This window comes from Nilaparvata lugens, chromosome 11 (assembly GCF_014356525.2).
Source record: "Nilaparvata lugens isolate BPH chromosome 11, ASM1435652v1, whole genome shotgun sequence".
NCBI lineage: Eukaryota > Metazoa > Arthropoda > Insecta > Hemiptera > Delphacidae > Nilaparvata > Nilaparvata lugens.
This window is the reverse complement of record NC_052514.1, coordinates 17,108,782-17,128,486: the sequence shown is the minus strand read 5'-3', so window position 1 is coordinate 17,128,486 and position 19,705 is coordinate 17,108,782. Positions and strand designations below refer to the sequence as shown.

At 34.8% G+C, this 19,705-nt stretch overlaps 1 protein-coding gene across 6 annotated transcripts in view; it reads right to left on the bottom strand.

Annotated features, from left to right (window-relative positions):
* LOC111057853 (apoptosis-stimulating of p53 protein 1) overlaps nt 1–19,705 on the bottom strand; it is a 376,427-nt gene that overhangs the window by 157,188 nt on the left and 199,534 nt on the right. For all 6 annotated transcript variants that reach the window (XM_039437713.1, XM_039437710.1, XM_039437716.1 and 3 more), the window contains one exon: nt 7,993–8,048. In XM_039437713.1, coding sequence (XP_039293647.1) covers nt 7,993–8,048 — 56 coding nt within the window. The remainder of the gene's footprint in view (nt 1–7,992; nt 8,049–19,705) is intronic.

Sequence of the window (19,705 nt, the reverse complement as noted above, 5' to 3'; positions counted from 1 at the left end):
CATTGCTTAGAGTTGGTCGTCAAACGTATTTCTATTCTGATGAAGAGTGACTCAGGATTTATAAAAACTAATGGCTATAGAAATTACTGATGGAAATTGATCACAAACTAATGTATAATATGAACTAAATATATAGAGATTCAATGTGGGAGTTCCTATTCATACATGGATCACAGAAAACGAAACATCTGAGTCAACTCAAACAGTGCATCAGATTTGAGCTTCATCTAATTTTTTAACTCATGCATTGTATCACCTCGATATACAAATAGATTAAAAATTCCTATTTCAAACTCCTAATCGGAAAAAATGCACTCTATTAGGCCTAAAAACAATTGATTTTGATTTTAAATCAAGAAAATGAAATGAAATAAATGTTCTCCATTCTAACATGAATCAATGGATAGATCAGAGTAGAGGTGGTAGGAAAGAACATACAAATTGAGCAGAGATAATTCATCAATGGAACAGTGGAGGTTTGTAAGGTGTGTTAAAGGGTTTAGTGAGATATTTGATTTGTGTGACAAGTGATGTTCCCAACGCTCGCTGTCTGCAATGAATTTTTAATACATGTGAAGGCTTGCTACTCGAAAACCGTAGCGTAGTAAGGCCGTAAATTGTTCAAAGACGACGTTAGCAGGCTGATCCCCGCTCAAAAGGCAGCCTCGACTATTTCAGATTATTTCCTAAGGAATCCGATTTTCGTGAGGCTTTCCTGAAGAAGCGAGAGGCATGTAAGCTCATCAGACAGACGAGAAATGTGAAATATGAAACGTTCTTTCCTCACGAGTCAGAGGATGGGTGCTGGAGCTTGCTCTCTATCTATTCAAGAAACGACACGCTTGCAACGATTTTAGCATGCTACCCATACAGACGCATGTCGCTTCTTACAGCAGTTAGACTATAGTCTCATCACTTCAGGCTATGCAACTTGGCTGAGCTTAAAAATTCAGTGTTTCAAGAAGAGAGTCTGATAAACAGAGGAAATAGAGATGGGAGACCAATTAAAAGGCAAGAATCATGGAAAGGAATGGGTTAAGAATATAGATAGCATTCTGTTACAGAGTGATGGAGATATAATTTCAAAAGTGACATATAATAGTAGTGTTATAATGTGTTACATCAGTGTATAGTGTATAGTGTTACAACAGTGTTATAAGATTATTCCTTGTGTAAAAGAGACAAAGGGAAGATATGGAAAAAGGAGAATTGAGTGGCTGCCTTTATTTTAAGCCTGGAGACAGATTCATGGAAAACTCAATATGGAATCTGAACGGAATACATAATGGAAAGGTGATGAATTGTCTAGTTAAGGAGGAGGTGACAAATGAAGGCAATTCAAGAAAAGAGGGAGCGGACATTAGTATGTATTCAATTCAGTATTTATTCACTAATCATGGAGATCAAAATAAATGAAGTGATGAAACTTTAGAAAAGATAAACTAAGAGATAAAGAAAACAAGTACAAAAAAGAAAAGGTGGAATGAGTACGAATTGAGGGAAGGAGCAATATAATTTATAAAATCCAAAGATGATGTATGAGATCGTTTCACTTGATAGACCGTCAAACGTTAGACTGTTTGATGAACGAATTTCCAAGTCGTTTCATTCGATAAAGAACAGGGAAAAAATTTACTACATTGAAGAGGAAGTAGAGGAAAATCATAATATGAGAAAACAAGTGAAGAAGCGGAAATGACGAGGAATGAATCACCAATCCATGTAGGAAACATGTAAAATCATTGGAAAGTGACTTATGAAGGAATTGAGTACAAAAAATCATTGGTGGAGAATGATTTCAGTTACAAAGTGAAAGTGATGGAAGAGAGATTACAATGAGAAGAAGGAACTGATGAAGGAAGAATGAAGAATGTTGGGAGTGCTGCAGGGGAACAACCGTTGTACCCTGGTCGTATTTTATTCAGAGCTAGCTGAAATCGGAACGTGAAGGTATGAGCGGCCATAATCATTTCATGCACGTACGTATTTCAACGTACAATAGCGCGCGCTGGCTACAAATTTTTCCATTTACAACGTTTGAGCTGGTGCTTTAAAAATGCACGCTCGAGTTGCCGCGCCAAGTTGGTAAACAGGATAATTGACGTGTTAAAAATACGCGGCGAATAAGTTGGGGAAGTGAGTAAGGCTGCGGGCAACACACGTATCTTGATTGCTTCTCCAGCCATTCACTGGAAAATCAGTTGCCCTACACTTAATTAACCGTGTGTAAAAATTTTAATTGAAGATTCAATGTTATCGGCGGCTGTGCAACTTTGAACTTGAAACTCCATCGTTGAGAACAGAATAATTACTATCCTAAATTGTAATTGAAAAATAAAAGTACAACACCTACAATTTCTACAGCTTCACACTCCAAGGATCAGGGGTAGTGTGGGTGGTTGGACCTAGCACATGATTCATTGGTCAGTTTTTCTTTCTTTTTTCTTTTTCTCAAAATAATTCGATATTTATTATTTCTCTCTTCTTCTTCTTCTTCTTCTTCTTCTTCTTCTTCTCCTTCTTCTTTTTTTTCTACTTCTACTTCTTCTTTTGTTACATTGTATTGTTTTTCAGTTTTTATTCTTTAATTTCTATCATATCTCAATTAAAATTTAGGTTTCGTTATTCTTTTTCACCTTCTTTGTAATATCATATATATTTTTTTTCTGAATTTGATTTGTTTCATCTAGTAATTATTCAGCGTTGTATTGGAGGGTTGAGTGTAAGAGAGGGCCGGCTGCGCCCTAACTCCGCCCTCCTAGGTTGAAAAATGAAGGCAGCTATTCTATTCTATCCAATGATAGAACGGAAAATAGAAATCGATTACTACTGAAAATAGTATCAATATAATACTGAATTAACATGGAATTGTCCTCAGCTCCTCGCTGAATGAAACAAAAGGGATTTATTTGGATTGAACAAAACATAGGATTGATCGGTTGGATCAATTAATAAGTATCAAGTGGACAGTGTTGATAGTTGAATCATATCCTCTAATAATCCAGGCAATGAATGCTCAAAGAAAGGTAAAGAGGGAAAAAAGAGCTGCGGGGTCAAAAATTGTTCAACAAACTTTTCCCTCTATAATCTTCCGTTGACTGGACTATAAGCATTGTGTTAATAGTAGATTGAAATTGGTCAGACTTGGTGCAATCCAGCATCATTGAAGTTCCAATCTTATTAATGTGATAAGATCATAAGTAAGATGATATGTTATTAATGAGAATTGGTGCAAAGATTTATAATTAATTTAGAAGTAAGATGGGATGTTTGGAAATGCTGATTTATTGACCAGAATCAATGTTCGTGTACCCAATCACATATTCATTCCGTGTTACGCAATTCGATTATACATTTCCTTCATATGTCAAACTGCTTTCTTGGAAAAGCAAAGTTCGCAGATCAAGGGTATCAATTAATGATTCAAGAACTCATTTGACTCGAAAGAGGAGGCGCCAACAAAATGTCACATGGAAATCTCCCTTAGAAGTTAGGAAGCGCCACTGTTTTTGTCTTACAAAGTTTCTTGGAATGAATTTAGCATGGTTGGGTACGTATAACGGTTCATTGGTATTCCTATCACATGCAACTGATTTCATTTTCAGTCGACGAGGTGGGATTTGGCAGATAAGTGTTTTCTGATGAGGGAAAGGCTGCCTCCATGGAGTAACCCTTCTCCTCCATTTCACTCGTCTCCAACTTTCCAACCCCCACCACTTCCACTAATTCCCCTCCCATTCCACACCCTCTCAATAATAGCGAAGAGCCCCTGTCTTATCGCCGCTTATAAAGAAGAGGAAACTGCTGAATGATTTATTTCGAAATGCGCAAAGTTTGATTAGTTCATATCCCTTACCCTCCCTCCCAAGTTACACTGCAAAAACGCCTATAACTGTTGCAGGGCCTATATTTCCTCATCTCTTCTCCACTCCTATCTTTTACTTGAGTACTTTTCCCCTCTTCCTCCGCTATGACGTATTTGTTCTCTTCGTTCCTCCAAAACTACTCAATCTGTTGTTCTCTATCTTTCATTTATCTTTTTCTCATTCACTTTGGCTTCTGTATCCATCTCTATTTATCCATATTACATAATTTAACTCTATTCTTTCAAATAATAACTTTAAAATAACTTAACAAAGTCCTCGTATTCTCTTGTCCTTTTTCTTTACCTAATTTCTTCCCCACACTTTTCTATTTTGACCTTCTCTATCACCTTACTAAATAATTTAACTCTATTCTAGTCTTTCAAAAAATAACTTTAACATAACTTAACAATGCCCTTACTAATACATTCTCTTGTTCATTTTCATAATCTAATTTCTTTTGCAAACTTTTCTATTTTGACCTTCTCTATCACATTTTGTTCTTTTTCTTCTTCATCATCAACATATGATTTAATTTCTGTCTCTTCCTTTGAATTATCCTTGTTATCTCGGTCTTCTTTTCTTCCTCATCTTCCTCCACTACTGGATACATCTCTATCAAACCCCAGATCAATTTTAAAATCATTGTTCCATTCGTCCTACTGTACTTTACTTTCACCTTTATTTTTACCTTTTTACATCTCGATTAAAACTCTAGATCAATTAATTTTTGAAATTCAAATTCAAATTTATTTATTCAAGTAAGTTTCTGTAAGTTTCAAGTAAGTAATACATTCTGGTTTATACACGAATCTACAATAAATAACAGTACAACAGCTAATTATGCTACAAATTTCACATATTATGAAAACTTATTAATTACAATGAAGATTGAATGCAACATTAGAATATTGATAATATAGTATTGTAATGTAACTACATAAATCAGCGGTGTTTCAACAATGAACAAATGATAATTTCAATGAATAAATATACACCCCACCATATATTATATGTGTTGGGGTATAAATAATTAGTTGCTTATTGCGTGTTATAATTACTATTTACAAACTTCAACAGTAAACTATGAAATCATAGTTTCATTCATCTTACTTTCCTCCTTCCAACTCAATTTACTCCCTATCCATCAATGTTTTTACATGCCCAACTCCTATTCCTATTCTACGTCTTCATCTTTTTCTTTTTTTCTTCTCCTTCCCCTTTCCTCTTTCTCTCCTACTCCCTCATACTTGAGAAACAACCAAAACCGCAAACATCTGGACCGACAGAATCATTTTCCGCCAGGAAATTTATCGACAATCAGGGATATAAAGTTCGCCTTTATCTCTTTTATTCGACAGCTTTTATTATCCATCCATTCCATTGTCAAGTATTGCGATAATGGCAATAAGTGGGAAAAAAGACTCGCCTGTTACAACATGAGACGTAAAGATAACAAAATAAAATATCCGACTGGCCCATTAAATTCTTTGAGAGTACCAACGGTGAGGCTTTCATTAGTACTCTCTCTCATTCCTCCAGACTCGGTACTTAAGATGGAGTGAATTGAGAATGAAATTGTAAATCTGAATGGAACTGATCATTATGAAAGGTGATATTATTGCTCTGTTTAGCATTATTATCATTTGGAGCGAAAAATGAGTTTCACTGGGACAAATTGAGAAAATGAGAAGTGGTGTGAACCATATTAAAATAGAAAATTCATAAACGATAAGTTTGTCCAAAATGATGGCCCATCTACATTAATGAGCAAATCAATGAGAAATTACTGATTCAAAGTTCGTATTCACTTTTTCTGAATAGAAAAATAGTAGTTTTCAATAAGTTTTCATGAGTACTTCAGTGAGTATGATCGTATTTATTATAACTGACTTGAGGTTATGGAAAAAATACTATCACAATAATTATTGAATTAGAATATGATACGAGTATCACAGTTCAATAACATTAGAAGAAGTCTTACAAGATATCCAACGAAATCAGAAGGGTTTAATTCCAGGATGAATTTAGCGCCCCTTATCACAAACTAACAACAAAAAATAATAAAAGTACATGATAGACATATCAATAAAGGAAAAAATCTAGTAAGCTCGAAGATATGGATTACTGATCAAGAGAACGGAGAAAAAATAAGTGAGCACGGAAGTAAAAAACAAACTAATGAAGATACTCAATCAATCAAGTATTCTAAGTAAATTTGCCATGATTGGTATGAGGTTTTTTCATGGATAAATTAATAATTGGTCTATTTTTTCTTCTTGTAAATGAAATTTCATATTTTCCAGCACATATCTGAAGGTATTGAATCATGGAAAATCTTGCAATTAGCAAAAACATTTTAAAACAATGTCTACACGTAACTCTATAAGTAACATAAAAAATACGTGAGCACGAAAGTAAAAGAGAAGCTAATAAAGATACTCAATCAATCAAGTAATACATGACTGTATTCTAGGTACATTGGACATGATAGGTAGAAAGTTCTGTCAGGGATAAATAATTGGCCCAATTCTATATTTTTTCAAATATATTCAATCATGAAAAATCTCCCAATTAGCAAAAACATTTCAAAACAATGTCATTATTTATTCTTCATCTTTTTCACAATAAACCATGACAACTATAAATAAAACTACATTAAATACTTGAAATCCACTTGTTTCTCACTTACAACAAAACCAGCCTTACATGAAAACCGCAGCACATTGTCTCAGGCGCGGCTAATTAATTTCCAAGTTATAGAATCGCTCATAGAGTGGGTTTAAGGCTAGGAGAGCAATATTGAGAGCTTGAGATAATACAGTTATGTGTGAACTATAGACGGAGGAAATTAACCTTTGGCTTGGTGTTAACAGCTTGTAAAGTCGACGCAGCGCAGGAATTGAGAGCTGGTGGAGTGCTTTATTGAGACAGGGTAAGGAAGGCCCTGCCCTGTTAATGTGACACATGCAGTAATTTCATTACTTTAATTAGAGGACATAGCTTATAATGGCGAGAGTGTGTCGATCCAGGAGTTGTGGTTTAGGCGCTGTTGAGCAGGTCGCTAGCGATTAGTCGCTGCTGAGCTAGTCGCTAGCGATTAGTCGCTGCTGTCGCTACCGGTGATTGCCAATAAAGAGGAAGAGCTTCCCGTATAGAACGGTTATTGGCCAATAGCGTTGACGCTAGTCGTTATTTAATTTTGTCTTAAAACCGAGAGTGGTTGACATATTGATCGTAATTCTCGACTACATAGATTGCTGTAAAGTCACCGAAGAGGATATAGCAAGCTCGATGGTCGATGGTTAATGGAGAGAGTAATAGCTCACATGAAGTAAGCTTCAGGTAATTGATCAAAAGTAGTAACCATATAAACAAATAGAAAACTCGTTGAAACCTTACTTTGAAGGTATCAAATAAAATGATAAAATTTATAAGATGACAAAAATTTATGGAAATAAATAAATTTTTCAATAAAAGTTTGGTATAACTTGGAAGTGATTAGAGTCCTACTAATTATTATAATCAATAGGTAAATTCAATATAGATTAGACATTTTAGTTGTTTAATTTGCTGTCCATTTTATTTTGTCATAATGGATGACTAAAATTAAAAATTGTCACCCACTAGGCAGTTGCTAACAATTTCTCATTCAAGTCATCATAAATTGGCATTGATCATAACAATAGTTATTATTGACTACTATAATCACGCAGTACAATCAAATTGATTCCATGATTCTCAAATGTGTAATTTTGTAAATGTTTTTGGGCAGAAAGGCAAATTCAAGTTACATATTGGATATTAGTATCGAGGCGTACATTGTTTTACCAGGTTATTTTCAACATCATTTCGAAACTGATTCAACGTTTCTTCAACATGGAGAAACGTTTTTCCATCGTCAAACAAATAGATTTTTCCATTCCAATTGCACTGTACAGCAATGAGAAACAGAGATGAATCTATCGGTAAAATTATATTCTTTTGTACAATGCTAACAGATAAGTCTCAGATGATGAAATTATTGTATAATTATTCAATTCCTGGATGTCCAAGTTAGTGATGTGATATATTTCAATGATTTATTTTGAAATATTAATCAATAATAAATTTATCAATAAGTACTCACCGAATCTCCGATCAATCCTGGCTCCTTCATTCCATTTCTCGTTTCCGATCCCCTACCTGCACAAACAAAAATGAATTACAATTGATTAAGGAGAATCAAACAATTGAAAAATCAGTTAATAAATATATATCAAATATCAAATATCTAATAATTTTTATTTGCATCAAAACAAATACAACATATTATAGTACAAGTTCATTCTCTTGAGTATAATAACATACTGAAATTTAAAACTAAAAAATATATATAATAAGAGAAAAGAAAAAAAACAAACTTATGATTTTCACAGAGCAAAATAAATTACTACTGACAAAAAAGAACAAAGTCTTTTGTCCGTTAGTAGGAGCTGACAACACTGCCAATTTTTATCAAAATGTACTTTCACACACGCAGACACACACACTCTCACACATGCATATGGGAATCAATTTGAGCTTTACCATACAATTCAATAATAAATAGTCACAACAAACAACTAATTCTTGATTAAACTATTCATTCCATGGTAATAGAACAAGGCTTAGATTGCTCAAGTATAGATGACATTATGAAGAAAAAAGTGATGACATAACCTTCAGACTGTGTATTCCAAATCAAGGTTTGAAGCAGTTTTGGGCAAATGCCTGTTGTTTTTACCTGGATTGTATTTGCCTATGAATAAATGAATAAGGGCTCACTCGATAGGAATGTAATTGTGAGATATGAGAAACGATGAGAATATTTCAAATATAAAATTGAAAACTTTCCTTGTGGAAACATACATTTATATGATAGAAGAGAATCAATATATCGACAGCATATCACAGGAGAGCATGCCATCATTTTAAAAAGGAACGGGATTGAGACATGGAGATACCACGAATTACACATGGAACTAGATTGATCAAAATTGAAAAAAAAAACATTAAAAAAATGATGGAGAAAAACAATAAGAAGAATGGGGAAAAGATAAAGAAGAAGAAAGATAAAATAAACATTAGGAAGAAAAATAAGATGAAGAAAATCGATGACGAAGATAAGAAGAAGAAAACGTGAGGAAGGAGAGAAAAGATAGAATATTAAGACAGAAGAATGCTTGGTGAAATGGAGAGACAAGACAGTAAGCAAAGTGAATTGGAAAGGGTGAAAAAAGAGAATTGAAAACACAGACAGACAAAAAAAGGAAAGTACAGACACAAATTGCATGAACGTTGTTGGTAGATAGCAATACAGTACAGTGGATGTGAAGGTTATCGAAACAAGATGGAATGAAAGCAGCCGAATTGAGTTCGAAGAGAAAGTTGTACGCTTTTTTCATTCTTTGTTAAGTTGTCGTCGCAGACGATATGTGCTTCTGCATGACTCTTCTGCTGCTGCCATTGCTAATGACATTTCGGATCGCAGACTTACTGCGGCGAGGAAGAGGAAGAAGGAGAGAAAGAAGAAGAAGAGGAGGAGGGGGAGGAAGAAGAAGAGGAGGAAGATAAAGATAGATTGATAGAAAAATTCGGTTGGGCTCCCGAACCCATCGATCCCAGACGTAGACGGAATGTCACTTGTAGTGTAATTGAATTTGGAGATCAAATAGGTCGCTTTTCAGCCTTGGGCTGGTTCCAATGCATTCCCCATTATTCCAATATCAGACTTGCAACTATTCTATCTATTTTGTTATTCACAATTTTCAATTTATTTCCATATGAAATTACAAGTTTGTGCAATATAGTCAAGTTACAATAAAATAATAAATATAGAGATAAATTACTTTACTATTTTGTTTCAAATTATAACATTATTGGAACAACAGATTACAACACAGACAACAGGAAAAAACCCAAACATGCTTCCCGAATACGCTAAGACTTAAATATAATTCATATTCAAAACAAAAACTACTAGAACTAAAGCTGGAAAAGAAAAATTATAATAACTTGGAAAACTACATGGAAAAGGTTTTCAATTGAAGTTGAGAAAGTGAAAATGATATGAGGTGGTGATGAGAGGTGATAACGATAAAGAAGATAATAAGAGAATAAGCAGGACTGTTTACTTTCTGCACTAAAAAGTTTCATTCGAATTAAAAATGAGAACATGCAGATGATAATGATTAATGCCAGCCAAGAAAATATGATATAAGGGGAAAAAAACCCTCTATCAAGTGGAGATGAACGGGATTATTGGTACTCAAGTGGAGATGCAATTGGAGATGATGGCAAAAAAAGAGTGGAATCATATGGCTTAACCATGTCGTGACAAGATAATTTTAAAAAGGGTACTCTGATTTATATTTCTATTCATATTGAAGAGTAGCCCTAAAGAAAAAAGCCACAGAGAGGAATCATGTATAAAAAAACTCTGAAAAAAATGATGATGAATCATGATAGGTCTCCAATATATAGATTGGCATATATTTATACCTAGGAGTCTAACAGGGTTAAACAATGATAAGACTAACAGTGATTATTAAACAGGGTTAGACAGTGATAAGTGAAGGAGCCCTCACTTCTCTCTCCTGATTTCCTGGCACTTTTAATAACAGATAATAATCAATCTACGACTGATTTCTGCATTCACAAGAAATATGTTGAGTATGGAACAGATATCTTATGTGAATACATCCTGAAATAAATGTAGACTTCATTGCCTCATTTATGATTTATCCATCACTGAATCAATGAATAATACCACATATACGGCAGTCAACTAATCACATGAATTAATCTTAGCTTTCTCCTAGTACTACTTGAGCAATTGTTTTCTCAAGATTATTGTAATAACCTCAACGATAAGGATTCACCACCAATAAAAGCCATACGAATATTATAATATTATTATTACCTCAACGATTTACCCTCTAGTACCATACCACTTGAACCAACATTCCCTCTACATTGAGGTTGATGATCATGCAAATACGCGGCGCTTCATAGGCGGGTATTAATTCTGGCTCTGTTTTGCTTTCCTGGAACGATTTGCCTGGAGAGCGTTATACCAGAGACAAATAATCTAGGTATCTGTACTCCATGGTTATACTTATAGTATATATGCAGATGTATGTGAGATGCGCATGCGCTATGAAGTGAGACGCAATGGAAATGATGCTAATGGTGTAGGCGGAGAGTCTCGGCAGTCGGCACTCGTCTTTTGATATTTACACACGCTTTGAGCATACATGCAGTACCCGAACAAGGTTATAAGATAGGTATACCAAATACCCTCAGCCTCCGACGACTATATTTGCTCGTCGCTTGATAGAATAGATTCGGTTACATTTGTCGATTTGCTATGCATGCTTCTTGGCTGGCGCGGTCGTTGAAATTCAAGGTGAAACGCATCTTCCATAATGCATGAATCTACCTCAGCGAGATTTGAAATTATATGAAGTGCATCTATAATGAAGGAATTACGGTATGTGCATTGCAACTAATGTTGTTCCAAGTGCTCAGCGTTATTAGGTTGGAGAGGTTTTGGAACAAACATTGGGTTATTGGTAATAATGTTATAAGTTATTAGCTATTTTATAATATGATAACTATGCCAAGATGATGTTTTGTAATGAAAATTATTCTTCAAAACAAATGACTGCTACAGAAGCTGCAATATTAACTTCACATAAAACACTAAATCTGATTAAAACCTATAACCATAATATAAATATGACATTGGAGGAAAAACTAGGTTGAGCCTGTACTATTTCTATCTAAAAATTTTGATAAATGTTAAACTTTGGACAACATTAACATTTACTCGAAATTTTTGGGGAGAAATAGTACAGGCTCAACCCAGTTTTCCCTCCAATGTCATAATTATATTATGATAATGTTTTTTTTTATACAAATGAATAAAAAAACACATATACTTTGCGCCAGAACTTGGCGTTTTTATGTTGTTCCTAATTGTTTTACTAATAAGGTTTCATCAGGAAAAAAGAGTCAACTGTGTCAAAAATTTAATAATATGAACGAGAGTAACAGAAATGGTAACACCACCTCCTAGCCATTTGATAAGACTGAGCATCTATTACCGCTTACAATATTTCAATTACTAGATGGACAATTAAGTAAGTCCACGGTAGATGCAAAGAAACAAAGGATGCTTTGTGCTTTTGGCTGCGTAGCTACTGAGTAATTCTTCGATATAAGTGATCAAATAGTTATCAAACTTTTATATCTGAATAAAAATGCATGCTAAAGATATAAGCTGCAAAAATAATGCTAGAATACTATGGCCATAGAAATCGTCTCAATGGATAAACGTAGTTATTGATGATAATCACAACTCAAGAAATTCTGTATCACCGCTCAGAGCTATGAATTTTCGTAACAAAATGTAGAATATCTCGTTCAACTTCTGAGAAGTTGGTTGAACTTGAATGAGTTATTGAAAACAGTTGAGGCTTCCTTCCACTGCTTCCGCAACTTGCAAAAGTTGCGTACAACAAAACTTGCATACAACAAACGTTAAGTTACGCCGAAGCGGTGTTTATGGCGAAAGTATGATAGCAGGCAGACAAGGCACCTTGACATCACACGAATTTGACGGCGAACTTGCAGAATCTCTTCTGCTAGCAGAGGGAATTTCTGACGAGAAAGGCCTTCAGTTTATTGGCAGGCACCTGACATCAATGTCTTCCTTCCCTTCTTTCTATCATCCTCTATCAAGGTTATAACTTTCCCTCAATCTCAAAACAAAAAGGTTTTGCATCGATTGCCATAAACGTAGATGTTTATGGATTCCCTTCCATTCATTCACATTTGCCTTCAACAGAAGAGGCTTTTTTCGAATGTGATCTAACATAGACCCTCACAGATGACTAGAAAAAGATAGGCACCGAAAAATTTGTAATGAAGATTTCATGCAAATTACAATAGTTTATCCAGAGCAGCTGAGGGAAGGATTCCAGTTAATAATGTGTGATCTAGTAATATAATAAGTAGTAGAGTAGTACAGTGTAACGTAATAATATAGTGAATGAGTATATGTATGCTGCTCTAATTCGAAGTGTAGGGGAGTATGGTATTTAGAAGGAAATTGAAGCAGGAATTGAGAGTGAATAGATGCTCGAAGAGAAAACTGGTACCTCAATCAATGTAAACGTTCATTGGCTCACAATTATTATTGGAAAAAGATTATAGCTGCGTTTACACCAAAGTTATCAAATAAATGTTTATTTTTCAGTCCTTATAGATTCTATTAGATTGAACGGAACATGACAAACACATATGTTCATCATGTGTATGATAAGTTATGTTCAATCTAATAGAATTCAAAGGATTGAGTTATTAACATTTTGTTACTTTGGTGTAAACATAGCTTAAGGTTGGAGAAATAAACATTTTGTAAATATCTTTGTTGTTAACACAGCTTAAACATTATTTGTTAACAACATTAATTATTCATTTATTATTAAAATGTGTATCAAAAGTAGGGATAGGGAACTCAATCTCAACCACAAGAAATTCTATGCCTGACCTTGTGAAGCAAATAATCAGTTCTAGGTCGCCCTCGACCTCATGTTTCTGATTAGCCCGGATCACGAAATCAAATTTGAATCTAAATTCAATCAACTTGCATCAGACAATTCCAAATCGAATCAACAATGAGCTGGGGTGAAATCAATAGGTCGAATCAATCGCAATATAATCAGTCAACCTCAGCAGCGAAATCAATTTTGGAGTTGAGTAGTTGGTTTGATTCCCTCGCAACAAGCTCCACCACCATTGAAGCGTGGTTCATTTGAGATGTGTCACATGACATGAATTATTCGCTCCCAAAAGAGTAAACCCATCGCCCATCACCCATAAATCATCTCACAACAATGCACAAACTTTAATTGGCTCTATATATGACGCGGTTCATACGTATTAGGACTCTTGGTTATGTGTTGATAATCACGTTATTTGAACGAGGGACAATACTATTCACACATCAAACCACGTGCATTGTTTCGAGTGGATACATTGTTGTCATGTGCTCATAATATAGGCTACAATACCGGTACAGGATGACAATATGATCAGGATCGCGTCACATGCATATCCAATAATCTGATTGAAACTCATCCTGTTGGTAGGCTACACTGTCTATTATTATAATAGAATATACCACCTGTCGCTGATTTTTGTGTGTCGCATATAATATGGTTTGTAGTTCTAGAGGCGATCTTGTAGAAGTGGTTGCCTAATGATTGTTTTTCTGCTAGTGATGTCCACCTGAGTACATGATCTGTGCATGATCAATGAGTGGAAGATTTACAATAATTGAAGTGAATTTTGAGATATTGGCAAAAAAATCCACTTTATTTTTAAAGAAATTATTATTACAGAGGAGCATGCTTTCATGTGTGCTCACACATCATCAGCTGTAAGTTGGTTCAACTTACTATAGTCCGTACAAAATTACTTCTGACTTGTTCAACAAATGTGAAAGAGTTGGGGGTTGGGTTTTATTTAGGTTATATTTAATAATGTTTTATCAGGATAGATTAGGTTTTTGCTTTAAAATTGCAATATGCTAGAAGGGGCTAGGGTTTAGGTAGAGTTATGTTTTTTGATGTTTCAAAGGTAAAAGGATAGGTTAGGGGGTTAGGATTTTGCTTTGAACCGCATGTTTGTGAACATGTTCATGAAATGAACCACATGTTTATGTTTTGTTCTTTAGATGACAAATAAATCTAAAGTAATAAATGTGAAAGGGTTAGAGGTTAGGTTTTATTTAGGTTATATTTAATAATGTGTTATTAGGATAGGTTAGGTTTTTGCTTTGAAATTGCAATATGCTAGAAGGGGCTAGGGTGCAGGTAGAGTTATGTTTTTTGATGTTCCAAATGTGAAAGGATTGGTTAGGGGGTTAGGATTTTGCTTTGAAATCTAAATTATTAAATGTGAAGGGATTAGAGGTTAGTGGATAGGTTTTTTTGGATTATATTTAATAATGTTCCATAAGGTTAGGTTAGGTTTTTGCTTTAAAATTGCAATATGCTAGAAAGGGCCAGGGTCCAGGTAGAATTATTATGCTTTTTGATATTTCAAAGGTGGAAAGATAGGTTAGGATTTTGCTTTGAAATTGCAATATGCTGGAAGGTATTGGAGGTTTTTACAAATAGTTATGTTTATTGATGTTTTAAATGTAGAAGGGGTGGTTGGGGGTTCGGTTTTTGTTTTGAAATGACAATATGCTGACTTAGTTATAGTGTTTTTTAACACCAGTTAAATAACAACTGTTATATTTTATTAATTATATTTTTCAAAAGTAACTTACTCTTTCTTTTATTAAATAAAATGATAATATATTGAATTTAATGATAAATCATCATTGGATAATAATATCTTCATCAAATAGAATGACGATTGGCTCCAGTTACAGTGCTCGGTGACCATCATCACAAAGAACGTTACATTCAAAGAACTGACTGAATGGAACGGGAAAAACACGTTGCTAACGCATGCGCGATACGGTGCTGTCTGAGACAGAGAGTGGTTTGTATTTTGTAAGGACTATAAGCTGATCATCAACTTATAGCTGATGATGTGTGAGCACACACGAAAGCATGCTCCTGTAAAATAAAATTTATTATTGAAATAAAGTGGATTTTTCGACAATATCTCAATTATGGAAAAGTTCAACAACATCAATATTTACTCTATAAACTTAATCAAAGATTTACAATAATTGCCAGTCAAGTATTATGGAGATCGAACCTCCGACTGGGTCAGCTGCTCAAAAGCAGTATTTTAGTCAGTATAGAAGCAGTATAGATTGTCATCTATTGAAGAATTAATTATGTAATTATCAATTTTCCAGGATGATTGAGATAACGAGAAACGGTTGAGATAATGAGGTTGAACCCATTTATCTCTTTTGTTGAGATATTTTCTATCTAAACTGCAATAGATATCGATAATCAACGTAGAATAAGAAAATTATTGCTGAATTCGTGGAATACCTTCAGTTAATCTCGTGTAGATTCTGATTCAAAATGAATCCACTGATGAATCAAGTTCAGATTTTGAAATCTCTCTCTATCTAATATTTTTATTAATCTTCCTTGGAATATTTCCATTCTCTGGAACGATTTTTGTCGCAACATGTTTACATGTTTTCAAGAGTGTAAATGAATCATAGTTTTTTATTTCTATTTAAGTGATAAGTTGATGTAACGAATGATCCAAAATGGGAGATCTCAGTTGATTCAATGGTTGATTTTAGTTAATGGTCATCTTTGAATACTTTACTTGTCATTTATCCAACCTAATAAATAGTTTGGTTATCGAAATGTAATTGTCATATGAATGAAATGACTGAAATTCGAGTTGAATATAATAAACTCATCATTCATTCCAGGCTGTCTTCAATTAAGGGAAACCTGAAAAGTGACATAGCACATCATTCCAGGTCTGGAGAATTCACATTGTAGGACACATTCCTTTCTGCAGAGAGGCGACAAATTTGAACTACAGGAAAGCAACGGTAAGATCGAGTGAAAACTCATCTGAATCTGAATACTGCGAGGAAACTCCGCGGATTTCACACAGGTTTCGCGGCATAGTGGAATTTTGAGTTTGCTTGAGCGTGAGAACATACGTGCGTGAAGCATAATAGATCGAGTTAAACTCTCCTTCTCAACCTCTCTCCCTTATCGCTACCAGTCACTCACTCACAATCATTTTCCTTTCTCTCTCTTTATCCCTCACACTCTCTCTTCACTTCTTTCTCAGAAAATGTCTTCTCTCTCTCTCTCTGAATATACAGATCTTTCTTCCCCTTCACCAATTTTAATCTCATTCGATCTTTCTCCCAGCATTTGGTGGAAAGCGAATTTCACTTGACAAATGTGGTCGAGATGTGAAACTTGACAACAGAATGAGTGAGAAATAGATGAAAGAAAAGGATGGTGAGTTGGATAAATAACAGAGTGGGAGAGAGAAAGAGAGGGGGGATTTTTCGGTGCCATGTTTAATGAATTCATCCTGTTAATTTGCTTGTGGCGCATGGAATTCTCGTTAGTTGGAAAACACCGCACTCAGTACCCAATTCACTTCTAATTCTCATCTACTAGTGGTTTCTCGCATTCCTTCATTCCTGCTTTTTGGACTTGTCTTCAATCATTCTGCTTTTTTCAGTTCGAGTAAAAACTCTCAACTATATAACTTATATTTTATTGAATGCATCTTTCATAACTGATTGAGTTTTGATTATATTGTAAACTCATCAAATTATTAGTTTTAAAGCATCAAGATATTTGACAAAAAAATTAGGAGCAAGCCCCAAACTTCTTCTCTTCTCCAGTTTATTGAATAGTCCAACGTAGGATAAAAACAGTATTTGATAGTATAATGTAATACACTATGTTCTCTATTGCGGATGTCACTCAATATGGCACGTTGCCGTGGGTCTTCATAGTTTCTTATCAACGTTGGAAAAAGCCAAAACAAACAAATGTAAGCGTAATAATTCCTGAATGTGAGAAATTAGTTTTTTATTATCTTACAATGGAACTATACTGGAACTGGTGACAATTTCTGCTGGAAAAGAATAAGAAACTACTCCTTCTTCAATGTTGTTCCAATATAGAAATTCTACCAATTACAGTTGAATACAATACAGGATGCAGCAGTTATAGCATTCTAAATGATAATTTATCCACAGGAACGTATTGTGACTTTGACACTTTGTTACAGGTTTCTCGGCAACTGTCTTGCATGATTGTCAAGGTTGCCTAAAAACTAACAATGATTCTATAATTGTAACAACTCAGTAGTCAAAATAAGAACAGAAGCACCAACAATTCCTTGATAAATGATCTGAACAAAGTCACTTGGTAGTTCCTTCGTAATCAGGAGTAAACTACACAAAAAGCATAATTTATAACCATACAAAGCGGCAGACCGGGAGAAGAGTTCAGTTGAACAGAAGCAAAATAATGGGAGGTGAGACAGCCGACCACCCAAACACAGTCTCACAGTTTATTGTCTCTCTCAGTTTATTGCATTGTATTGTAGAAAACCGTGGGCGAGGAGGTATTACAACTAAGAGAGACCCGTCCGTCAGATCTTCAAAGTCGATCCTCTAAGCACCAAAAACCTTCCCCACTTCCCCCACTACACAGCATCATCAAACCCGAAATGCTTTCACTTTGTCTCGGTTCCAGAGCCGCACCTTCAAACATCAGCGTGCGGTAACTGGGAATTGTAGTTACAGGATAGGAGGGTCACAACGAGACTCACAATAGATTCATTTCCCACAATACTATTGTACTTTCTTCGCGGGTTAACTGTGGCTGCTCATCGGATCCATGAAATCTGGCTTCGTACACAAACCTTCAGGCAACAAAGTTCTCAACATGTAGGTGTGTATTTTAGTATGTTAGAGTATACTCCTATGTGAAACTGTAATATAGTTTAGAAGATATGTGTATATGAGAGAAAAAGAGAGGGTGAAAACGTGTGAGAGAGACTAGTAGAGTGTGGGAGTGTGTGTAGTTAGGTCCAGCAATCTGGTGGGAGTGGTCACTTTTGGGAAACAACGAGGACCGACCGAGTTAATGCATCGGTCAAGGGTCATTGCTATAACTTCAAGTCTAACAGTGTTGTATTGTGTCGTTTTCTACGCTTTCTCCTGTTTGAAGTGTATTTTTTTCGTTTTAACCAGCTGTGGTTAGTTTAAGACCAATTCGAAACACATCAAATGGCTGTTCGCCTTGACATATTGAGAAACGGAGAGTTTCCCCTCGTAACCTGAGGAGTTTGTTTTGACAGGATATCTAAAAAGAAAACAGTTCCAGTTGATAGCAATGATGGATGTGATTATAATGAGAACCATGTAATATCAGGGTTGTAAATCATTGCTTTATCCTTGTCAGTAAATAGCATTCTCAAAACACAAGAAATAATCCAAGAAGCACAAAACAAAATCTATGCTCGTGTACTTCGATTAAATCAATGGGAAAAGTTCAACGTTCATGCAACCTGATAATTTGAAAAAATAAATATAAAAGATAGCTTGACCGTTTTCACTCAAGTGAGTAAAAAAAAATCAACTACATCTCTTTCTAAAGAAAATTATGACATTGAAAGATGTTATGACAAACAATGAAATATGAGACATTTAAATATAATGAGGATGAGTAATACGCGTACATTTTAGACGAGGAGAACCATTTTTCAACCCTCAATTTGTGATTATTCCAGGTATGTGGTTATTATCTCATTATTTCAGGTATGGATCTCCAATATTATAAAAAATTTTGATTTAACTTTCCATAGAATATTATGAATATTCTTTCTGGAGATTCCAGAAATATTCTAATTCTAAATAGGTTGAACGCCTTCTTATGCTATTGCAATGATTCACTTGGAAAAGTGAACAAACATCTAAACTCCTGACAAACAAGACAAAATACCCAGATCCAAATCCAGAGCAATACATTCAAGATGCAGCTTCGCATCGTTTCACAGCTCACTAGTGACTTCACAAAAGTACAGTTTAATTTGACTAAAGAGCGGTCAATCTGCCAAAAGTCAATTCCTAATTGGCCAAACAGGAAGAAGAACATGTTCCGTTATCACCACCAACAAGGAAAGAAGAAAATTCGTAGCTCGGGAATCTCTCACACTGACTCACTCTCTCTCACTTTGTTATCATGATTCGAATGGAGAGACAGAGAGGAGAAGCGCGTGTGAAAATCAGAAGCTGCGCTGATCGGAGATACTGTTACCGGATTTGAACAATTTGCATA